The sequence below is a fragment of the Geotrypetes seraphini genome, chromosome 3 (assembly GCF_902459505.1).
Source record: "Geotrypetes seraphini chromosome 3, aGeoSer1.1, whole genome shotgun sequence".
NCBI lineage: Eukaryota > Metazoa > Chordata > Amphibia > Gymnophiona > Dermophiidae > Geotrypetes > Geotrypetes seraphini.
This window is the reverse complement of record NC_047086.1, coordinates 285595223-285616965: the sequence shown is the minus strand read 5'-3', so window position 1 is coordinate 285616965 and position 21743 is coordinate 285595223. Positions and strand designations below refer to the sequence as shown.

Here is a 21743-nt window from a genome sequence, read left to right as displayed (position 1 = left end):
GCTGGTCTGAAGGGATCCTTCAGTGCTTTGTAATTGATTTTTCTTTGTTAACCGGCACTTTTCTTACAGCTAGGTCACATATTGTGCAATGAGCACTTTTAAAGGGAAAAAGTACTCATTGTGCTCCAGATGCAAGGCAGCCGTGGCCAGCCTGTGCACAGGTGTGCAGGCTGCTGCGAAAGGGAATCTTCATCGGCATCGGGTGCCGGCATCCCCTTCGTGAGTGCTTCGCACACTGGCAGCTAACAGCGGGGAAGACTGGCTTCTCTTGCTGCCCACACAAGGATTCCCCTAGCCGCTGCCAGTCAGGGAAATAAGGTTTCCCTTATCACCGATGGTGCTGAGGATTCCCTTACCACTGCTGCTGGCTTGCCTGCTTTAGCAGCTGGGGAGATTCAGGCCTATCAGCCGCTACAGGCCTCGGAAGGTTCAGTTTTTGGCGGGCTCAACTACAATTTTGGCGGGAAGCACCTCCATCTTGTCTGTAGCCTCAGATGACCTTCCTCCTGTATTGGAAAGACATGAGCAGGTTTCTGCTGGGTCCCCTGCTATAGTAAAAAAAAAAATGGCTTCAATAGAAGAAAAGGAGTGATTGAGAAGTGACCCAATTAGGCTTGAAAAACTGCTCAGAAATATGAAACTCTGAAGGGAAGGCTGTTAAACCTCCCTTGGAGAAGAGTTCACCTTCCAGTTTATGGGCACACTCAAAAACTCCAAAGATGTTTGAAAAAACAAAGTTTCAAAGTCTTTCTGTTTTATGCAAGAAATGTCTTCATTTGGTAAAAGTTAAAACTGCCACCACTAAGGCCCAGTGCAAAGAAGAAGGCAGATCTTCGGGCATTGGCAAGGCATGTCCTGTGCATTGGTGCCGGTGCCAAATAGGGGTAAGGAATGTGATCGGGTGGGTGGGTGCCTGGGGCATGCCGGATCGCAGCAGGGAGGAATGTGTGACGTGAGCCGGGGGGTGCCGGATCGTGTGGGGGGGGGATGGTGGATCATGCGGGGGGGGGGGGGCGAAACAAGCGGGGGGATCATGCGGGGGGGCCTTCATGAGCGGCGGGGAGCAATGCCGGTTCTTGGGGGGGGGGGTAGAGCAGTGCCGCTGGCCTTGGGGGATGGGGTGGGTGGGAACGAATCAAGCGAGTTTCCCTTAGTTCCTATGGGGAAACTCGCTTTGATATACGAGTATTTTGGTTTACGAGCATGCTTCTGGAACGAATTATGCTCATAACCCAAGGTTCCACTGTGTATATATATATATATAATATATATATATATATATGGTTTACGAGCATGATCCATTCCAGGAGCATGCTCGTAATCCAAAACGCTCGTTTATCAAAGCAAAGTTCCCCATAGGATATGACTGACATAAACATAACAGAACTGGGGCACTGGGGCTCTTTCCATAGCCGAACCAACCACACTGGGGCCTTGCAGCTTTAACTTCTTTTTTGTTCGTTTTGTGTCGTGGGTGCCTACATTCATGCCGGCTGTCTCCTTTTTCTTGCCGCAGTGCTCGTTCAAAGCCACGGGCAGCAGTTCCCACATGCCCCTGCAGCCGACCCGGAAGTCATCCCAGGGTCATTATAGCACATGCAGTCCTTTTGGGAGGGCCTGTGGGGGGGATGTGATTCCCCCACCACCTGCCTAGCCCAATGACTACTTGCCAGTACCTCCCTTGGTTCTGGGGGGCACTCAGTTGCGAGAGTCTTACCAAGGGTGGGCCGCGATCACGACGGATCAGTGGGTCCTAGAGGTGATTTGGGATGGATATGCTCTAGAATTTTCCCACTCTTTGCAGATCACTTTCTCGCTTTTCCTTGTCAGGTAGTGTGGAAGAAGCAAGCTTTTTGCCAGACTCTACAATGGTTTCTAGATCTCTAGGCGGTGGTGCTAGTGCCTCCGCAGATGTGTGGCACAAGCAGATATTCATTTTACTTTGTTTTGTTGTTGTTTTTTTAATAAAGTTTCACATTATATTTCAAGCATTTCATTTTACTTTGTGTTGCCCAAGAAAGGGGACTTTTTGGCCCATCTTAGATCTGAAGTGGGTCAACAGGTGTATCTTTTTGTATGGAAACCCTGAGATCTGTCATTCTGGCAGTTCAGCCAGGAGAATTTCTGACCTCTCGAGATCTGATGGAGGCCTACTTGCATGTTCCAATTCGCGCCTCCCATCAGTGGTTCTTTCGCTTTGCGATCTTGGGTTGGTACTACCAGTTTTGTGCTCTCCCCTTTGGTCTGGCCATGGCTCCACAGATGTTCAAGATCATGGTGGTCGTGGCAGCAGCATTGTGCGAGGGCATTCTGGTTCACCCCTTTCTGGGCAACTGGTTGATCAAGCAAAGTCTTTTCAGGAAAGCTCCCAGGTTACAGCTCAAGTTGTGAAATTCTTGCAGTCGCTGGGGTGAGTGATCAACTTGTCCAAGAGCCAGTTGGCTCAGTCTCAGCACCTGGAGTACCTTGGGATTCTTTTTGAAACCATCTTGGGGAAGGTCTTCCTGCCAGAGGCCCTTGTGGTCAAGTTGCAGATTCGCCTTCTGATGGCATCCCCGTGTCCTCGGGCTCAGTTTTCTCCAGTTCTTGGGGTCGATGGTGACCTCCCTGGATGTGGTTCGGTGGGCCCAAGCTCACATGCGCCCACTTCATACTCTGCTTCAGCAGTGGTCGCCCCAGGTGCACAAGTTGAACTCTTCCGTTCCTCTTCGTGGGTTAGTTCATCGCAGCCTCTGTTGGTGGCTCCAGTTTTCCAGTCTGGTGCAGGAGGTGAGTATGGATCAGCCCCAGTGGACAGTTCTTATCACAGACACCAATCTCCTCAGTTGGAGAGCTCAGTGTCTCAGTCGCTCAGCTCAGGGCCGATGGTCTCAGTAGGAGGTTTCTTGGTTAATCAATGTTCTGAAGACCAGGGCCATCCAGCTGGCGTCGCAAGCATTCCAGACGTTGTTGATGGGCAAGTCTGTTCGAGTTCTCTCAGACAATGCCACGGTGGTGGCTTATGTAAATCGTCACGGGGGAACCAGGAGCCATCTGGTAGCTCAGGAGGCAGCTATGCTCATGGTGTGGGCAGAGTCTAATTTTCTGGATATCTCAGCTTCCCACATAGGGGTGGAAAATGTCCAGGCAGACTTCCTCATTTGTCACTTGCCAGATCCTGGAGAGTGTGTCTCAGTCCCATAGCCTTCGAGTTGATTGTGCAGGCTTGTGGGTCAGCCAGTCCTGGATCTGATGGCCAAGAGTGTCAACACCAAAGCGCCTCAGTTCTTCAGTCGGCGCAAGGATGTTCAGGCCGAGGAGTTGGATGTTCTGGTGCAGCCCTGGCCGACGGCAGGTCTCCTATATGTATTTTCTCCATGGCCGATGGTGGGCAGAGTTCTTCGCATTGCTCGGCACCCCGGCTGTGTGATCCTGGTGGCTCCGGACTGGCCCAGGCACCCACGGTACACGGATCTGGTTCGTCTTCTGGTGGTAAATCCTCTAACGCTGCCTCTCTAGCCCGATCTTCTGTCTCAGGGCCCCATTCCAATGTTTGATCCGGGTCCCTTTTGTCTTGTGTCTTGGCTATTTAGAGGGAGCACCTAGGTAGGAAAGGTAATTCCAATAAAGTGATTTTATCTCTCAGGGTATCGGAGGCTTTCCACTTCTCGGGCTTATGTGTGTGGTGTATTTTTGAAGAGTGGTGTGCTGCGCGGGGGGTGGTTTCCTTTCTCATTTCTTTTCCTCACATCTTGGATTTTTTGCAGGATGGCTTGGATAGGGTCCTGGCCTGGTCTTCTCTCTAAGTTCAACTGGCGGCTTTGTCTGTGTTTCACAGTTTGCTGCACGGTAATCGTTTAACTTCTTTCCAGAACGTAGTTCGCTTTTTGTGGGCGGCCAAATTGATATGGCCTCCACTTTGGCCTTCGATTCCGGTGTGGAATCTCAATCTGGTCCTGTCTGTGCTCGTGTGCCCTCCTTTTGAGCCCCTGGCTTTCTGCTCGTTAAAGGATCTTACTCTCAAAGCAGTGTTCCTGATGGCCATTACTTCTGCGATATGAGTTTCTGAGTTGCAGGCTTTTTCTCTTTTCTAGGGAGTAGGTTGTGCTGCAGCCTTTTCCTTCCTTTCTGCCAAAGGTGGTCTCGCCTTTTCATGTCAACCAGTCCGTGGTCCTCCCGGTCTTGGATAGTCAGGAAGGTTCTCAGAACAGAGGCAGTTGCACAAGTTGGATGACTGTAGGGTCCCTCACTCTTATGTTCAGCGGACCCAGGAGTTCCAGAAGTCAGATCATCTTTTTGTCCTCTTGGCGGGTCCTCGTAAGGGAGACGGCACTTCAAAGGCTACCACTGCATCCTGTATCAAGGAGACTATCACTTCCGCATAACTTCTTCAGTCGAAGCCTGTTCTAGAATATCTCAAGGCTCTTTCCACTCGGGATCAAGCAGCTTCTTGGGCTGAGTCTTCTCTGATGCCTCCAGTGGATATCTGTAATGCCGCGGTTTGGTCTTCTCTACATTCCTTTATGCAGCACTAGTGTGTGGACGTTCAGACATGTTGGGACGCGATGTTCACTGAGCTTGTTCTGGTGGTAGCTCTCCAGTGATCCCACCTATGATGGGTACTGCTTTAGTACATCCCATCAGTGATGCTCTACCGGTTTGGAGAGGTGATAAAAAAGGAGAAATTTAGTCTTTACCTTCTAATTTTCTTTCTTTTAGACTCTCCAGACCGGTACAGCACCCCACCCTATCGGTCTGTCGTTCTTGCATTTTTTTCACGTGAAGATTTTGCTTTTTATGCGTGTTCTAGTATTTTTCTAGGGCTGGGGAGATGAAAGAACAGCGGCTATGGCTCAGCTGGTGAGCTGTGGGGACCTTTTACTGCAGGGGATTATTATATGCACTTTCCAACAGTATTCCTATATGTTTAGTTTATTACTCCTGTTTGGAGTGTTGTTACTATTAAATATTAGCACTTCTTAGTTCTGCATGGCTATTCGGCAGACTGGTTTGCTAGAGGGAGCTACGTCTATTAATATTACAACCAAAGTTTGGTCTCAGTCTCCACCTGCTGGTCAAAGTGAGCTATTACCCATCAGTGAGGATGTACTGGTCTGGAGAGTCTAAAAGAAAGAAAATTAACAGGTAAAAACTTAATTTCTCCTTTCTAATGTAAGATAAACTATTTGTAGGTCATAAATCCTCCTGTACCTGCTAATTTAAGATGAACAATTAGGGACACCTAGCCAGCCAATCAGGCCGGGAGAGGGGTTGAATCGGGTGCTGGAGGGAGGGAAGGAGGGAGGCTGGCTTTGGCGTGGCAGGGAAGGAGGGGAAGCGATTGTCTGTCCTGTTGTTACCATGCACAGCTTCGGGACGCTGTCCCTGAAAACGGGACATTTCGGCATCCCGAAGCTGTGTGTGGGGACAACTGGACAGGGGATCTAAAAACGGGACGGTCCTGGGAAGTATGGTCACCTTTAATATACCTGATCCACACACAAGTTGGGCACAGGCATTTAGGCCTGGTTTTTTCATTGGCATAAATGCCTGTGCCTGAATGTTAGACACGTGGATGAGTGCTATATGTGATTCTATAAACCATGCCTAACTCTGTAAGTAGTTAGAAAGTGCTAAGCATCAATTTTTTCAGTGACATATATAGAATTTACTCCTATGTGTGATTATCCATTTTGCCTACACCACACAAGATGAATGAGTCCATATAAATTGCTGAATTTTACAAAGATTGATTTTGGATCTGGTAACTCAAAATAAGGTGCTGGATTTTTAAAATACCTATTAAGATTGTTTTTGGGAGTCTGAAGCTGGGGTGAGGAGGATAGAGCTGCATCTGAGGGAGACAGAAAAAGAGAAGATGCATGCATTGGAAAGAAAAGGAGAGGCATGTATTTGGGGTGGCTGTTGGGGAAAAAAAGATGCAACAAAAGGGGAGTAGGAAATCCAGGGGGAAAGCAGGAACTGGAGTGAGAGGAAGAAAAGGCAAAGTACGTAAAGTGGAGGTGGACTGAACATGGAGGATGCTGTACCTGCATGGAGAGAAGGGAAGGCAGAGTAGGGGAGGTGCTTGTATCGGATATGAAAAGAACACGGATGCGTGGAGGTGAAAGGAAGGAACAGAGGAAGTGAATGGATCGAGAGCGAAGGCAGAGCAGGGAGGCATTTGTTCTTAGGGAGAAGAGGGGAGCTGGTAATCCTGTAGCCATCTTGCAGTCTATTAATAGCGGTCGTGACGCCCACATTATTTATAGGTCACTGAAGGATGGAAATAACTATGGCCGGGGTGGCTGAGTTGCCGTCGGAGGGCAGGGGAATCAGCCTACCTCCTTCCCTCCCTCCAGCGCCGATTCAAACCACCACCACCACCACCCCCAGTCTGCCGCCGCTGCTTGCCACCAATGTTCCCTCTAAGCTGAGCGCATGAGCATTCGCTCACTATTTTCAGTGGCGTCGCTCATACGTTTTCTCGTGTTGCTCAGCTCGTGTCGCGGGCAGAGGTGAGAGGAAGCGGCGGCGGCGGTCTGCCCTGCTCGCCTTAGTGTATTTTAAGTGGAAAGATGCAGCGGCGGCTCCTCTCAAGATCCCCGACTGCATCGGACTTCCGACGCAGGTGGGGTTTCGTGAGAGGAGCTGCTGCCACGTCTTCAGTGGCGTACCGGGGGGGGGGGGGGGTCCACCCCGGGTGCAGCCTTAGGGGGGGTGCACAGACGGACAGGTCCGGATCTGGCCGGCTGTACACCCCCCCTAAGGCTGCCGTCGGAGAGGAAGTTCAGGCCAGCCAATCGCTGCCTGGCTGGGCAGAACTTCCTCTCCGACGGCAGAATTGACGTCGGGGAATGCTGGTCGGCCCGACGGTGGGAAGCAGAGAGCTTGGGGCAACCGCGGCGGTGGCTTTGGGGAAACAGAATAAAAGAAAGGGGGGATCAAGAGAGAAAAAAGAAAGAAAGGGCAGGGAGAGAGGAAGAAAAAGTTAGGGGAGGGAATGAGGTCTGGAGGAGAGGAAACATACAGGCTGAAAGAAGGGAAGAAAGATTGGATGCATAGTCAGAAGATGAAAGTGCAACCAGAGACTCATGAAATCACCAGACAAGGTGGGAAAAATGATTTTATTTTAAATTTAGTGATCAAAATGTATCTCAATTTATATATGCTATCTATATTTTGCACTATGGCCCCCTTTTACTAAACCGCAATGGTGTTTTTTAGCGCAGAGAGCCTATGAGCGTCGAGAGCAGCGTTGGGCATTTAGCGCAGTTCCCTGCACTAAAAACTGCTATTGTGGTTTAATAAAAAGGAAGGGGGGTATATTTGTCTATTTTTGTATGGTTGTTACTGAGGTGACAATGCATAGAGTCATATGCCTTGACCTCTTTGAAAAAAAAACAGAATAGGAATGATAATTAACATTTTCTCAGCGTATAGTATGCTTTAGATTTTTTAATTTTATTGTTGGTAAATCATTTTGACTTGATAATTTTAAAGTAGCTCACAAGCCCAAAAAGTTTGGGCACCCCTGAGCTAGAGCGTTGAAGCTGTGTATTTCTATTTTATCCCCCCTTTTACAAAACTGTGGAGTGTTTTTTAGCACCAGCCGTGGAGGTAGCAGCTCTGATGCTCAGAATTCTATGAGCGTCAGAGCTGTTACCACCGTGGCTAAAATCCACACTACAGTTTTGTAAAAGGGGGAGGGGTTAGTTTGTGATGACATATTCCATACTGTGTTCTGTGTGTTCGAAAGACATGGTTTTCTGTTAGGATTGACGGTGTAGGATTGATCTGTGCTGGTCTGGCTTGTTTAGTTTTACAATGGGTGTATTGATGTACTGCTTACTGCAATATGTAAGATGCTGCCTTTTCCTAGGTACTCATGTGTGACGTGTGGCTTGTTACTAAAAATCATGTTTTTCATACAGATGGGGGGGGTGCCAAAAAATGATGAGCCCCGGGTGTTACATATGCTAGGACCGCCACTGTATGTAAAGATACCAGAAAGCTGGCGAAGCAAAAACTTTAAGTAAATTGTTATTCTTCTAAGTTTTGAGTATTTAACCCTCCCACAATCTCACGGGCACTCATTTCAAGTTTCAAGTTTATTGAGATTTTGATTTAAACGCAAAATCAAATATTTTCAATGCGTATAACAAAAATAAATTTGGGGAAATAAATAAAACCATTTGAACAATAAACATACAAACATATCCATAGATGATTAAAAATACATAAGTAGTACAAGGATAAACTACATTTGTTTAAAAATGCGTCCTCCGCGCCTGCTCATAAATTTGTGGAGTATGTAACTTGTCGCTCATGCATATTTTTTTTTGCACACACCTCATCAATCCTTAGAGGGAACATTGCTTGCCACCCAGAAGCCTTCTTCCCGATGTCAATTCTGACATCAGAGAGGAAGTTCCGGGCCAGCCAGACAGCGATTGGCTGGCCCGAAACTTCCTTTTTGATGTCAGAATTGATGTCAGGAAGAAGGTTTCTGGGCAGCAAGCAGCAGCAGTGGTCTGAGGGGGGTTTTGAATCGGGCACTGGAGGGAGGCTAGCTTTGGTGTGGCAGGGAGGGAGGGCAAGCAATCGCCTGACCCGTTGTCCCCGCGCACAGCTTCAGGACACTGTCCCTGAAAACGGGACATTTCAGCATCCCGAAGCTATGTGTTGGGACAACGGGACAGGGGATCTAAAAACGGGATGGTCCTATTCAAAACGGGACGTATGGTCACCTTATGTATGAGAGGCATATAGAGAAATAAGGTAAGACTTCTAATAAAGGAAGGTCTCAAGTTGAATTAAAGGAGTATCCATTCCTGATAGAAACAGAGAACAGGAATGGAGAAACTGTGAAGATAACATTATGAGATGCTACGTAATAGATAGATTAACTACAAAGGAATAAGCAGAGGATCATGAAAGGTCTAGAAATCTTACAATTAGACCAGAAATGAGTACACGTGAGGCTTGAAAGGGATAATATCCTTAATAGGATGTTGTAGTGGCCTCCTCCTCCCCTACAGCCACTCCCAGTCCTCTAAGCTCATTAGAATAAGGAAGGAATTGGAGTTTTCTTCTATGTCTTCTATTTTCTTTTTTTTATTTGAGGAAGGGGGGAGGAAGTATGGAAACCTCAAGAAAGAATGGAGAACATCCCATTGGTCTATTTGACAGGGATAGATACATTTATGATACGGTAGTAGTCCAATAATGAAGAGAAATGAAATCACCGATGGAGATATAGTGATGGGGAGAGATATCTTCCAGCTGTGGAAGTAAACATCTTTGACAAATTGTGAATCTCCTGGGGATTCAATGTTGAATGATGTGCATCCAGATGTGGATCATTATGGAGTGTGTGAGCTGTTGTAGCAGAGGAGAACTGCAAAAGACAAATGAATCCACCTTATAGGCTCTACACTGAGTGAAGACTGTTGTCAACAATAGACGAGGAGATCCAAGCTTAACAGGTTCTACACCCTGAGCGGATCCCTCTGTTCAGAAGCTTAGTATGCTAAGAAACTGAGGTGATTTGATGGGTAGAATAGGAGATCCATCCCTGATGGATTCCCCGTTGGAAGCACAGAAAAAAGCAACAGAGGTGTTCCATGATTAGTAGGCTCTACACCTCTAATGTATAGGATTGTTCAACTTTGAAATTATATTTGAAAAAATAGTGAATTCTTCCCAGTCAATTGAAGTCTGGAAATTCTGGCAGGCGGGGAAATGGAATATGTTGCTTAAAACCAGCCAAATTCTATATGAGCTGTTGAGGTAAAAGGACATAGAGTAGTTGAAATAGAGTACTACGTTGGCCACCATAGGTCTGGCTAAGAAGGTGTCCAAACTTGTCCAATCTTATCCATAGTCTGATCATCATGTCCTAGTGGTGCAGTGGCATAAACTCTGGAGCTGGAAGCTTACAGGTTTATGTGATTTAAGAAATAAAGAGAACTGAATATCCATAGTGAAATACAAAAGTCATTCTTCCAAAAACTTCACAACAATTTCCTAAAAGAAGTGGAACTAAATAACAATCATTGAAAATCAGTGTCCCAGCTAGCAACCTGAAATAATAATAATCAATAAAAATATATTTTATAAATGCAGCCTCTTACCATTGGAAAAGCAAACAGTAATAGGGAGCGCAATGAACATCTGGGACTAGCAAATGTAAAATGTTTCACTAAATAACTTAGAGTCAGGCCATGTAAAACTTTATAACTTTATTGCGCAATTTAACAATTGCCTGTTCTTAAGAATAAGTGATCCCTTTATACCAGGGCTGCCCAAGTCCGGTCCTCGAGATCTACTGGCAGGCCAGATTTTCAGGATATCCACTGAACATCTGATGCATATTGGAGAGGGGGAGGAGTCAAGATGGAGGCGACTGAACTAACATCGAATCCGATGGTGTTCTTTTTGCCTGCTATAGTTCCTGTTTTGGAAATGCCACATACGAAGCACAAGGGCAGTGTCTGCCACCACCAATAACACCAGAGGTTTACCTGGAGGAATGCTCGGGCTGTCTTTATCTGGGAGAGCGGCTGCAGACTTCAAGCTGGAGGTTTCACACTCCCCTCCAGGAACTGTTCCTCCGCCATTCCCTGCCGTTGTCACAGTCCTGCCGGGAGACCCCTGTGTGGAGGTAGAGCCAGGGGAAACCCCGGATCAAGGGGCTGGGCTTGCGACAATTCCAGCAAGCCAGGGAGAACAGAGAGCCGGCTTGGAAACCGGCTTATTAACATCAAAACCAGCGGTTATTACTCTCAAGAGTATTTAGGAAGCTCTCGAGAGGCTGAATTCCTCAATGACCAGGTCTTCACAGGAGATTGCGACTCTTGCAAGTACTGTGGATGTTCTTGGAAAGTCTTTCCAAAATACTAAAGAAGAACTTTCTAATGAAATTCAACAAGTTAAAACAACCGTGATAGACGTTCAGGCTGTTACTAATGATTTGATTAAAGAGAGGAACTTTTTGCTTAGAAAAACTGAACAGCTGGAAAATTATAATCGAAGATTAAACATTTGTGTTTTGAATTTTCATAAAGCTTATGGTGTGGCTCCGTTAGATATGTTTAATAGATTCTTGATAGAAATATTAAAAATTTCCTCAGACCATATAACGCCAATTAATCAAATTTATTATTTGCCTGCTAAAAAAGTTACTGGAGCTACGCCTGAATTACAGATTCAGCAAGAGTCTTTTCTAAACATTACCGAGCTGTTGGAAATTACTTTATCAAAAAAATACTGAGAGGGCTACCCTGTTGATATCATTTGTTTTTGAGCAAGACCTGAATGCTATCATGAAACTATATTTTCGAAATTCATAATGTATGTTTCATGGAAAAAAGTTTGGATTTTCCCAAATGTCAGAAGATCTAGGCAGGAGCGCAGGAAACTGTTTCTTTCAATGAGAAAGGAGACAGCTCTTGGTGGAACATTTCTATTAGCATACCCTTGTAAATGTTTAATAAAATATCTGGGAGTTAAATATGTTTTCTTTGTACTGGAACAATTACAATCCTTTTTAGATCTTAAGACTCTGGCGAAAAGGGGTATATCAGAACTGTAGAACAGTAGTTATAATATGGTGCTATAGCTGTTAAGCCTATTTCTAGATTATTGGTTTATTTTTCTTCTTTTGAGTCTCTCTACTCTATGGAATTCTCCCCCAAGTTGTGGTCTGAGAAAGATTGAATATTTGCTGTTTGTTAATTAGCATTGTTAATTAGCATTAGTGTGTAATTTCTTGTATACAATTTCTTTCTGTTTTTCTTGAACAAGAGGATTCTTGTGAAGTAAATTGAAATTTCAATAAAAATTTAAAAAAATTATATCCACAATGAATATGCATGAGAGAGATTTGCCTACACTGCCTTCTTGGTATGCAAAACATGGCCTGCCAGTAGATCTCGAGGACCGGACTTGGGCAGCCCTGCTTTATACATTTTCTGGAGAATTCTGTAAACAGTGCCTAATATAATTAGTAAATTGGCTTCAATAATGAGCTTTAACAAGCTGATAATTGAAAAAAATAAAATTTAATTGGGAGATAGGCACCAATTTTCTTAGGCACAATTCTTTTTTTTTTTTAGGGCTACATTTTGATAAAAATTTGTAATCACAATTAATTGCACAAGAAAAGTTATGTTGTGGGGGGTGGTTCTCCCACTGTAGCTTCTTATAACTCTGGGCAATGGAGGGTTAAATTACTTGCCCAGAGTCACAAGGAGTTACAGTGGGAAAAAAGTAAATAATATACCTTTAATCGCATGATTGATAGCAATTAATATTTTAATAAAAATGCAGCACTAGTTGCAGTGGTATAAAGAATTTGTGTTTTGTGTCACTCAGTGGTCTGCTGGAAACATCTACAGTAGAAAGCCTCTGGAAGTGATTTATTTTTTGTCGTTTTTGAATTGCTTCGGTACCAGAGGCTAAGAGAACTCCCAAAGTTATTTTGTTGATTCTGTTGCTACTGTGTACTGATAAGTGACTTGTAATAGGATCTGAACAGGGTAATTCAGAAACTCGATCAAATTCAACATTGGCTAAACACCAATAAACTGGCCCTTAATATAAAAAAAACAAATTTGATGATCTTTCCATGGAAGGAAAATCCCACACTTATCACCCCTATTACTATAAGAAATATTCCTTTACAGATAGTTAATAAAACGAAAATATTAGGAGTAATTGTTGATTCTAAATTAAATTTTCATGACCATATAAGTCATATTGTTAAAACTTCATTCTATAGATTACGACAAATTAGATCCATCTCAAAATTTCTGAATGCACAATCTTTAAACATTCTTATCCACTCATTAGTCATATCAAAAATAGATTATTGTAATTCTCTTTTTAGAGGTATTGCATTAAATGAAATCAAACGTTTACAAATTATACAGAATGTCTCTATAAAACTTATTACAAAATCTAAAAAATTTGATCATGTCACTCCCCTACTTGAAAAGGCACATTGGCTCCCTGTCATCCATAGAATAACTTATAAAATCTGTTTACTTACATTTAAAACACTACTATATAAGACACCTGCTTTTATTCATAAACTTTTAATACCTTACCATCCAATTAGAACATTAAGATCTATTGATCAAAATCTATTAACAGTACCTTCATTGAAATTGATTAATACTAGACGGCAATTTATATTTTCCGTAACAGCCCCTCAAACCTGGAATGCTCTTCCAATTTTTATACGGAACGATCAAGATTTGGTAAAATTTAAATCACTATTAAAAACATTTCTTTTTAATGATGCTTTTAATTCCTGATTTTTTATTTATTGTTTCTCCTAATGTGTTTTCCTATGTTTAATCTTTTATATAACGAATGTATTTCATAACCCTATTTTTACCCAATGTAGTATAATAAGTTTTAACCTTTGTAAGCATTGTGATTCCCAAAAGTTTGTTTTGTTTGTTTGTTTGTTCTCTTTTAACTAAATTTGATTTGTACATCGCTTTGAATTAGAGAAAGCGATTAATCAAGAATAAATAAAAAACTTGAAACTTGAAACTTAATTCCTCTTCATTGCAATCATGTTTCCAGTTTTTAGAAATGCAGAAAGTAGGCCACTCCAAGACAGTGTTTCTCAACCTTTTCAAGCCAACTATCCTCTAAGTCTAACAAATACCAACCGAGTACCCCCACCCAGACCAACCCAAACTTCACCCCTGACTCCACTTCCATAATAATACTAATTGTAATGCAGTTTCTTCCATCCATTTTTCATATACACACAATATAATCTTATTAATGCATAATGGTAACCACAAAATTTTTTTTTTAAAAAAAAAGCACACTGTACGCAGAGAAAATCTTAATTATCATTTATATTCGGGGGGTTTTCAAAGATGTCAAGGCAGATGACTTTAAAATATACAATGTCACCTCCATAACAACTATAGAAAAATATACAAATATAATAATAACTTTATTTTTGTATACTGCCATACCCGGAAGAGTTCTAGGCGGTTCACATCAATTAAACAAGGTTACAAGTGGTTTACATTAGTTGAGCGGGGTTACAAGCGGTTCAATAACAAATTGATCAAAGTTGCCAGGGGGGGTGAGGGAAGGATGTAGAGGGGAGAGGGGTTGTTAGATAGAAGGGGCGTTGGGATCCTGGTCTTGGAAGAGGCGGGTTTTGAATAGTTTTCTAAAGCCGAGGTAGTTGGGGGCCTTGAGGGCCATTTGGGATAACCATGGGTTTAGCTTAGTGGCTTGGAAGGCGAGGGTTTTGTCGAGGAATTTTTTAGAGTGGCAAAGTTTAAGGGAGGGGTAGGCGAAGAGTTGGATTCTGCGGGAGTCCTTGATGCTGTGATTCAGGGCGAAGTGAGGGATGATGTAGCTTGGGGATAAACCAAATACTGTTTTATAGCAGAAGCAGGCGAATTTGAATAGGACTCTGGATTCTAATGGCAGCCAATGGAGTTTGTGGTAGAAAGGGGTGATGTGTTCCCATTTTTTCAGGCCGAATATGAGGCGGACAGCAGTGTTCTGGATCATTTTGAGTCTCCTGATGGTTTTTTTTGTGGAGCTTAAGTAAATGATATTGCAGTAGTCCAATATGCTAAGGATGGAGGATTGTACTAGCAGGCGGAATGAAGTGTCGTCAAAGTATTTTTTTATGATGCGGAGTTTCCAAAGCACCAAGATACTTTTTCTGACGGTATTGTCCATGTGTTTGTCAAGGGATAGATATTTGTCTACTGTGACGCCCAGTATTTTTAGGTTTTGTTCAAGGGGGAAAACGGATCCTTTTACTTGAATTGTGGTGTCTTTGATTTTATCTTTGGGGGTTGCTAGGAAGAATTTTGTTTTATCCGGGTTCAGTTTTAGTCTGTATGATAACATCCAGTGTTCTATCTGATTGAGTATGCTTGAGAGGGATGTGAGGAGCTCTGATGTGACACTGGTTAGCAGGATGACTATAGTGATGTCATCTGCGTAGATAAAAAATTTGAGCTTGAGGTTTTGCAGAAGGTTTCCTAGGGAGGCGAGGTAGACGTTGAACAGGGTGGGAGACAGGGGGGAGCCCTGTGGCACGCCGCAGGAGTTCTCCCAGCTATATGAGAAGGCGTCGTTTTTGAATACCCTGTATGATCTGTTCCATAAGAACCCGTGGAACCAGTTAAGGACCTGGCCCGAGATGCCTATGTAGGTGAGGCAGTCAAGGAGAATGTTGTGGTCGACCAGGTCGAATGCACTGCTCAGGTCGAGTTGTACAATCAAGGCGCTGGAGCCTTGGCTGAAGAGTGTGTGAAGGTGGTCTAGGAGAGAGGCTATAATGGTTTCGGTGCTGTGGTCGGAGCGAAAGCCTGATTGATTGTCATTAAGGATATTGAATTTATCAAGGTATGTGGTAAGTTCGGCATTAACCAGCCCTTCTGCTATTTTGGTGAATAGCGGGATGCTTGCGATCGGTCTGTAGTTGGATGGGATATTGGGTGGTTCTTTTGTGTTTTTTATGATTGGGGTGATCGAGATGTGGCCTTGTTCTGCTGGGAAGCTTCCGGTAGATAGTAGGAGGTTAACACATGCCAGTAAAATATAGTGCAAAATAATAGACAGCAGATATAAATTCTCAAAACTGACACATTTTAATCACTAAATTGAAAATAAAACCATTTTTCCTACCTTTGTTGTCTGGTGATTTCATGAGTTTCTGGTTGCACTTCCTTCTAACTGGCCCGGTCCTTCTCTCTGACATCAGAATTGACGTCGGGGGGAAGTCTTGTGGTCCAACGGTGTGCAGTCGTTGCACGCGCCTGGCCCTTCCCTTCCCAGAATTGCGGCGGATAATTAAATGGCAGCAGGGGAGTGGCAGGGAGGAATCGGCGGTCAGTCCGTGTACCCCCAACAGGCAGTCCACGTACCCCCTAGGGTACGTGTACCGCAGGTTGAGAAACACTGCTCTAAGAGAATGTATTTTGAGTGCTGTCAGTTTTCATGTATAATAGTAGTTTTTATCCTTGCTTGATCTCATTTTGAATTTTGAGTAAAACATACCTGTAAGTATCTGAAATTATGCTTTCTATTTCTGATGTAGACAAAGAAGAGAATTTCATGCAGCTCCAAAAAAGTCACTTTTGGGTTAAATAGAAATATGACTGCAGGTTAGTATGATAAAACCAAATTTAATATTTTGTAACTGTATCAGAATGAGATTTAGTGGTTAGTAATTTGCTTCTATGACTTGATAATCCTAAAACATACCAGATCCTAATCTTCATCTCTATTTTTCTTAGTGTGTGACCTTTGCTTGAATTTCTAGTTGCATTTCTCTTTCAATTTTATTTGATTGCTAACTACCTCCATTGCCAAAATGATATTTTTAGAACAAGTATCAAGTTTTTCCGCTTTTGCTTTAATATTTTTAGTAGATTAAAAAAAGTTGTTGGTAAATTAATTTATATCAAAGATATAGGTTATTGTCACAGTACTAATTGAATCAACATCAGATAAGACCAGGTTCCTATAAATTTAATAGAATATAAATAAATATAAAAGACAGATAAGTAAGTTTGGTTGGTATTGTGATTGATGAGCTGTCCTAAATTGCAATATTGTGTTAAAGAAACAGTAAAATACCGACGCTTCACGGTAGAAACATAGAAATAGACGGCAGATAAGGGCCACGGCCCATCCAGTCTGCCCACCCTAATGACCCTCCCCTACCTTTACCTTGTGAATAGATCCCACGTGTCGATCCCATTTGGCCTTAAAATCAGGCACGCAGCTGGCCTCAATCACCTGAAGTGGAAGACTATTCCAGCGATCAACTACCCTTTCAGTAAAAAAGAACTTCCTGGTGTCACCTCGCAGTTTCCCGCCTCTGATTTTCCACGGATGCCCTCTTGTTGCCGTGGGACCCTTGAAAAAGAAGATATCTTCCTCTATCTCGACGCGGCCCGTGAGATATTTGAACGTCTCGATTATGTCTCCCCTCTCTCAGCGCTCCTCGAGTGAGTATAGCTGTAATTTTTCTAACCGTTCCTCGTACGGGAGATCCTTGAGTCCCGAGACCATCCGAGTGGCCATTCTCTGGACCGACTCCATCCTCAGCATGTCCTTGCGATAATGCGGCCTCCAAAATTGCACACAGTACTCCAGGTGGGGCCTCACCATGGATCTATACAATGGCATAATGACCTCCGGCTTACGGCTGACGAAACCCCTGCGTATGCAACCCATGATTTGTCTTGCCTTAGATGAAGCTTTCTCCGCTTGATTGGCAGCCTTCATGTCCTCACTGACGATCACCCCTAAGTCTCGCTCTGCTACCGTTCTTGTTAGGATCTCACCATTAAGGGTATAAGTCCTGCATGGATTTTGGCTACCCAAGTGCATAACTTTGCGTTTTTTGGCATTGAAACTGAGTTGCCAGGTCCTAGACCAGCGCTCCAGTAGGAGTAGATCGTGCATCATGTTGTCGGGCATTGAGTTTTTGTCCGTTGTGCTTTTGCCCACTACATTGCTTAGCTTGGCGTCATCGGCGAATAATGTTATTTTACCTCGGAGCCCTTCTGTCAAGTCACTTATGAAGATATTGAACAGGATCGGGCCCAAGACCGAGCCTTGGGGCACTCCACTGATCACCTCCGTCATTTCAGAGGGGGTGCCGTTTACCATTACCCTTTGAAGCCTACCTCCAAGCCAGTTCCCAACCCATTTTGTCAATGTCTCGCCCAATCCTATAGAACTCATTTTACTTAGCAACCTGCGGTGTGGTACACGGTAGCATTATTGATAAAAATGATATAAACACAAACTGACTCAAAACACAAACAGGATGTGAAGATGAAAACTGTTTTCAGATTTAGATTCAGCATGTGGCCCTTTTTAAGGTACAGATGACAGAAATCCAGTAGCAAAATGCTTGTTGCCGAACACTGAAACCAGCCTCTTCAGGTGCATTGAAGTTTGTGTTTATTATGGTGGCTTTCTGTACAGTGTTTTATATTAGGGTTCTTCAACCTTTTTACACCTATGGACCGGCAGAAATAAAAGAATTATTTTGTGGACCGGCATTAGTCTGTGGAGTGGCGGTTGAAGAACACTGGGCTAAGTCTTGGGACAGACCTCGCCCATCTCTATCCAATCTCCACCCCCGCCCCCATAATAGTACTAATTGTAACACTATTTTTTTCATTCATTTTTCATGGATACACAATATAATCTTATTAACAACACACAATTAAACTACACAAAGCACACTCACAGCAGATGTAAATTCTCAAAATTGACATAATTCAATCACTAAATTCAAAAATAAAATCATTCCCCCTACCTTTGTTGTCTCCCTCCCTCCATGCTATGACTTACCTTCTAGCCTGCTCCCGCCTGGCCATTTTATGCTGCCCCCGGTATTATCTTCAGGCCAGCTCCCTCTTCGTCACTGATGCAGTGCACAAAGCTGTGAGCAGCAGCTCCTTGCGCGTCCCGTGCCTCATCTGGAAGCCTTCCCTCTGACATTGCAACATCAGAGAGAAGGCTTCTGGTTCAGGCGCAGGACGCACGTAAGAGCTGCTGCCCATGGCTTTGTGCACTGAATCAGTGAAAAGAGGGAGCTGGCTCGAAGATAACGCCGCATTGATCGCACCGTGGACCGGCAGTTGAAGAACACTGTTTTGGGCCTGATGCACGTGCTGGCCCTGTGGACTGTCCACAGACCGGTGGTTGAAGAACTCTGTTTTAGATGATTATGGTATTACTGGAGTTCTGATTATAATTACACCATTCTTTGTTGTTGCAAGTGTTTGTTCGTTGTCACACAACATTTTGTTACATATAGTAATGTAGGGATGGGAGCGCTGTAAGAAAGAAGACTTAATTGTAAAAATTGAACACTTTGTTGGTGGCTCATGTATGCTTTTTTTTTGTTTTCTTCAATAATAACTGCTTAAACATAAAGATCAGAAACTATTCAGTGTGACACATACGCAATAATAAGGGAAGTCAGGAGGGCAGGGAACTATTGTACATCACTGTGTATTGGCTGTACACTAAGTTTTATATTTTAAGAGCATCTCCTACATATAGGAAATGAACTCCGCAAACAATGCACCCATTTAAAAAACAACACTTTTCATCACTGTCAGGACAGCTATTATGCAATCAGTTGGAGCAGAATTGCCAGTTGAAAAAAATGAGTTTTTAATAGGGTCTTAAATTTGGCAAACACCACTTCTGCTGTAATAGAAGGTTGAAGATTATTCCAAGGAGATGGTGAGAGGCAGTAAAATGCAGAGTTCAGTGTAAAATTATATCAATCAATTTTAGAAGTGGGAAGGACCAAGTGGTGGGTGTTAAGGGAACAAAGAATGCAGGCAGGGTTTTAGGGAATTGTTAATGACCTAAAATTTAAAGATTTATGAGAGAGAACTTTAAACCAGACATATTTAACCAGAAGCAAATGCAATGTAATTAAAAGCAGGGTAGCAAAACAGCTAGGTTCAGCCCTGCCTTTAATCGAATCGGTGAATCTTTAGTCTTTTAACATAAGTAATTGTTTCCCAACAGAATTCAAGAGAACTGACAAGAGTATATTGGTGAGTCCAGAGGGAGCCTCCCGTGTTGCTTTCAACCCAGATCACAAGCCAGAACATGGAGTACTGAAAAGTCCACCTCTGAAGATAGAAAAAGGAGCTTTGATTGCAAAAAAATCTTTCCACACACCAGTCAAGAAGCACAAAGCTGCTACCAGTGTTTTTTAAAACAAAATATTTCATTTCATTTTTTCTTTACAGGATATTTTGGAAAATATCACTTAGGAAAATGAACTTTTCTAAACTACTTATGAACTTTGTATAAAATATTTTGATCACCCCTTTAATGACTAATATGTGATGCAGAATTCAGGCAACTGTATTGGTTCTGGAGACAGCGGAATGCTTTGGCAGGTTTTGACATACTTCAAAAGGCTGCCATAAACTGTATCCAAAGATGTTTTACTTGAGCTTTCAAGGCTTTATAAGCCTTTTGTTTATTTGTTAAAATTAATTGTGACATTTGTGGTCACATAAGTTGTATAGCAAGTTGATGCATACATTATATCAGTTTTTAAAAGGAAAAGTATGTTCATACCGTTCCCTTCTGAGTTATCCTAGAAGGAAGTACATGAACACATTTTAACCCAGTAACAGAGCTACAAAATATTGGGAGCACTGGGAACCCCATTTTTACCACCACCTTTCACTTTTCCTTCCTTCTTTCCTTCCTGTGCCACCGCCTCCCCTCCAATTAAAATTACAAAATACCTTATCTGGTGAGGTTCCCCAAGCCCAGCTGAAGCAATCCAAAGCCCACCTTCAGTCAGTTATCTAGTGCAATGAAAAAGCTCAGTAGTCAGCAGCAGCACTTTGATGCTCATTTCTTGTGGGAAATTGTTATTTTATGCACAGAAAAACTTTTAAAAATTAACTTCAACAACATATGTCAGTTAAATTATGAGGTTGAAGACAAGATTCTGACTCTGGAGTTGATGTTAGCTCTGCATGCATGTTTACTTATTGTTAATTCTGGACAACTGATCAGTTCTGTTTAAGACACATAGAAACAAATATAATTTGTTACAGTTTTTTTTACACTGGTTTTATTTTATATCATTTTATGAAAACAGGCTGCAAACAGATTTCTTCAGTAAGAAAATCATTGGGATCTAATTCATCTAAAAAAAAATCACCCAATTGTTTCTTTTGCTTCTCGTTTTCTAGAATTTCAACAGTAAGTCAGAACTATGGCTGGAATATGAGCCTTTACGTGCAATGATTTGTGGATTTCCCCCCCCCCTTTTGGGCCCTCCCAGTATCATTTAGTCAGAGAGATCCATAAACTAGGGCCTCTTTCAAAAGTTTGCAGTCATGGGCCTTAAAGTCATCCACGATATAGTACTTTTTTCAAGCACTGGTTCCAGTTGAGCTAGAAACTCAGAGGAACAGAAAAAAGCTGCCATGTCAAAATAGAAAACAATATCTATATTTGTTTTTTTTTGAAAAAAATTGTCTCCATGTGTTTGAGATGGTGAGGTTGGTATTGCTGAATATGGTAGATTTAAGCTCCTCTATCTTTACTGGTTGCAAGCCCTCCCCCCCCCCCCCACACGCATAAAAATCATTCAAGTGTCCTGGGCTGAGAAGCAGCTTTTACTCCCCCCCCCCCCCCCTTTTTTTTTTTTTTTTTTTACTAAGCCATGGTAGAGGTTGCTACCATGGCCTGGAGCGCTAAATTCTCCAACACTGCTCCAATACTCAAAGAATTCCTATGAGTGAACAGCATCAGAGCATTTAGTGCCCCATGCTGCAGTAGAAACCTCTGTGAAGGCTTAGTAAAAGAGGGCCTTAGTGATTTTTCTTGGGGGCATGTATGGAATGTGAGGTTTGTGATGCAGCATGTTCACAGGTCATTCAGTGGTCCTGCTTCCTAATGCACATGCTTTCTGATCAATAAGGAAACCCTAAGGCAGACAAGACAGGTACCACCTGCCACCACACGGACATTGAAAGGCAAAGCAGTTATGGCTGCTATAGTGCTATTTGTTTTCTGCATACTGTATATTAGTGCTGCCCGATTTCCGATTCAAATTGATTCACTTTGGGTGAATCGATTCAAATCGATGTGTATTTTTAAAAAATCGGCCTCTCTGATTCTGAGCCCAACCCTCCTTCCTGTGTCCGGCTGTCATCGCAGTCACAAATCCTGCTGTCACCGCC

General features: G+C 43.0%; 1 protein-coding gene across 3 annotated transcripts in view; it reads left to right on the top strand.

Annotated features, from left to right (window-relative positions):
• RRP1B (ribosomal RNA processing 1B) overlaps positions 1-20620 on the top strand; it is a 130342-nt gene extending 109722 nt beyond the window's left edge. For all 3 annotated transcript variants that reach the window (XM_033939617.1, XM_033939616.1, XM_033939618.1), the window contains exons 15-16: positions 16082-16148; positions 19555-20620. In XM_033939617.1, the coding sequence (XP_033795508.1) occupies positions 16082-16148; positions 19555-19748 (261 nt within the window). In that variant the 3' untranslated portion in view covers positions 19749-20620. The remainder of the gene's footprint in view (positions 1-16081; positions 16149-19554) is intronic.
• The last annotated feature ends 1123 nt before the right edge of the window (positions 20621-21743 follow it).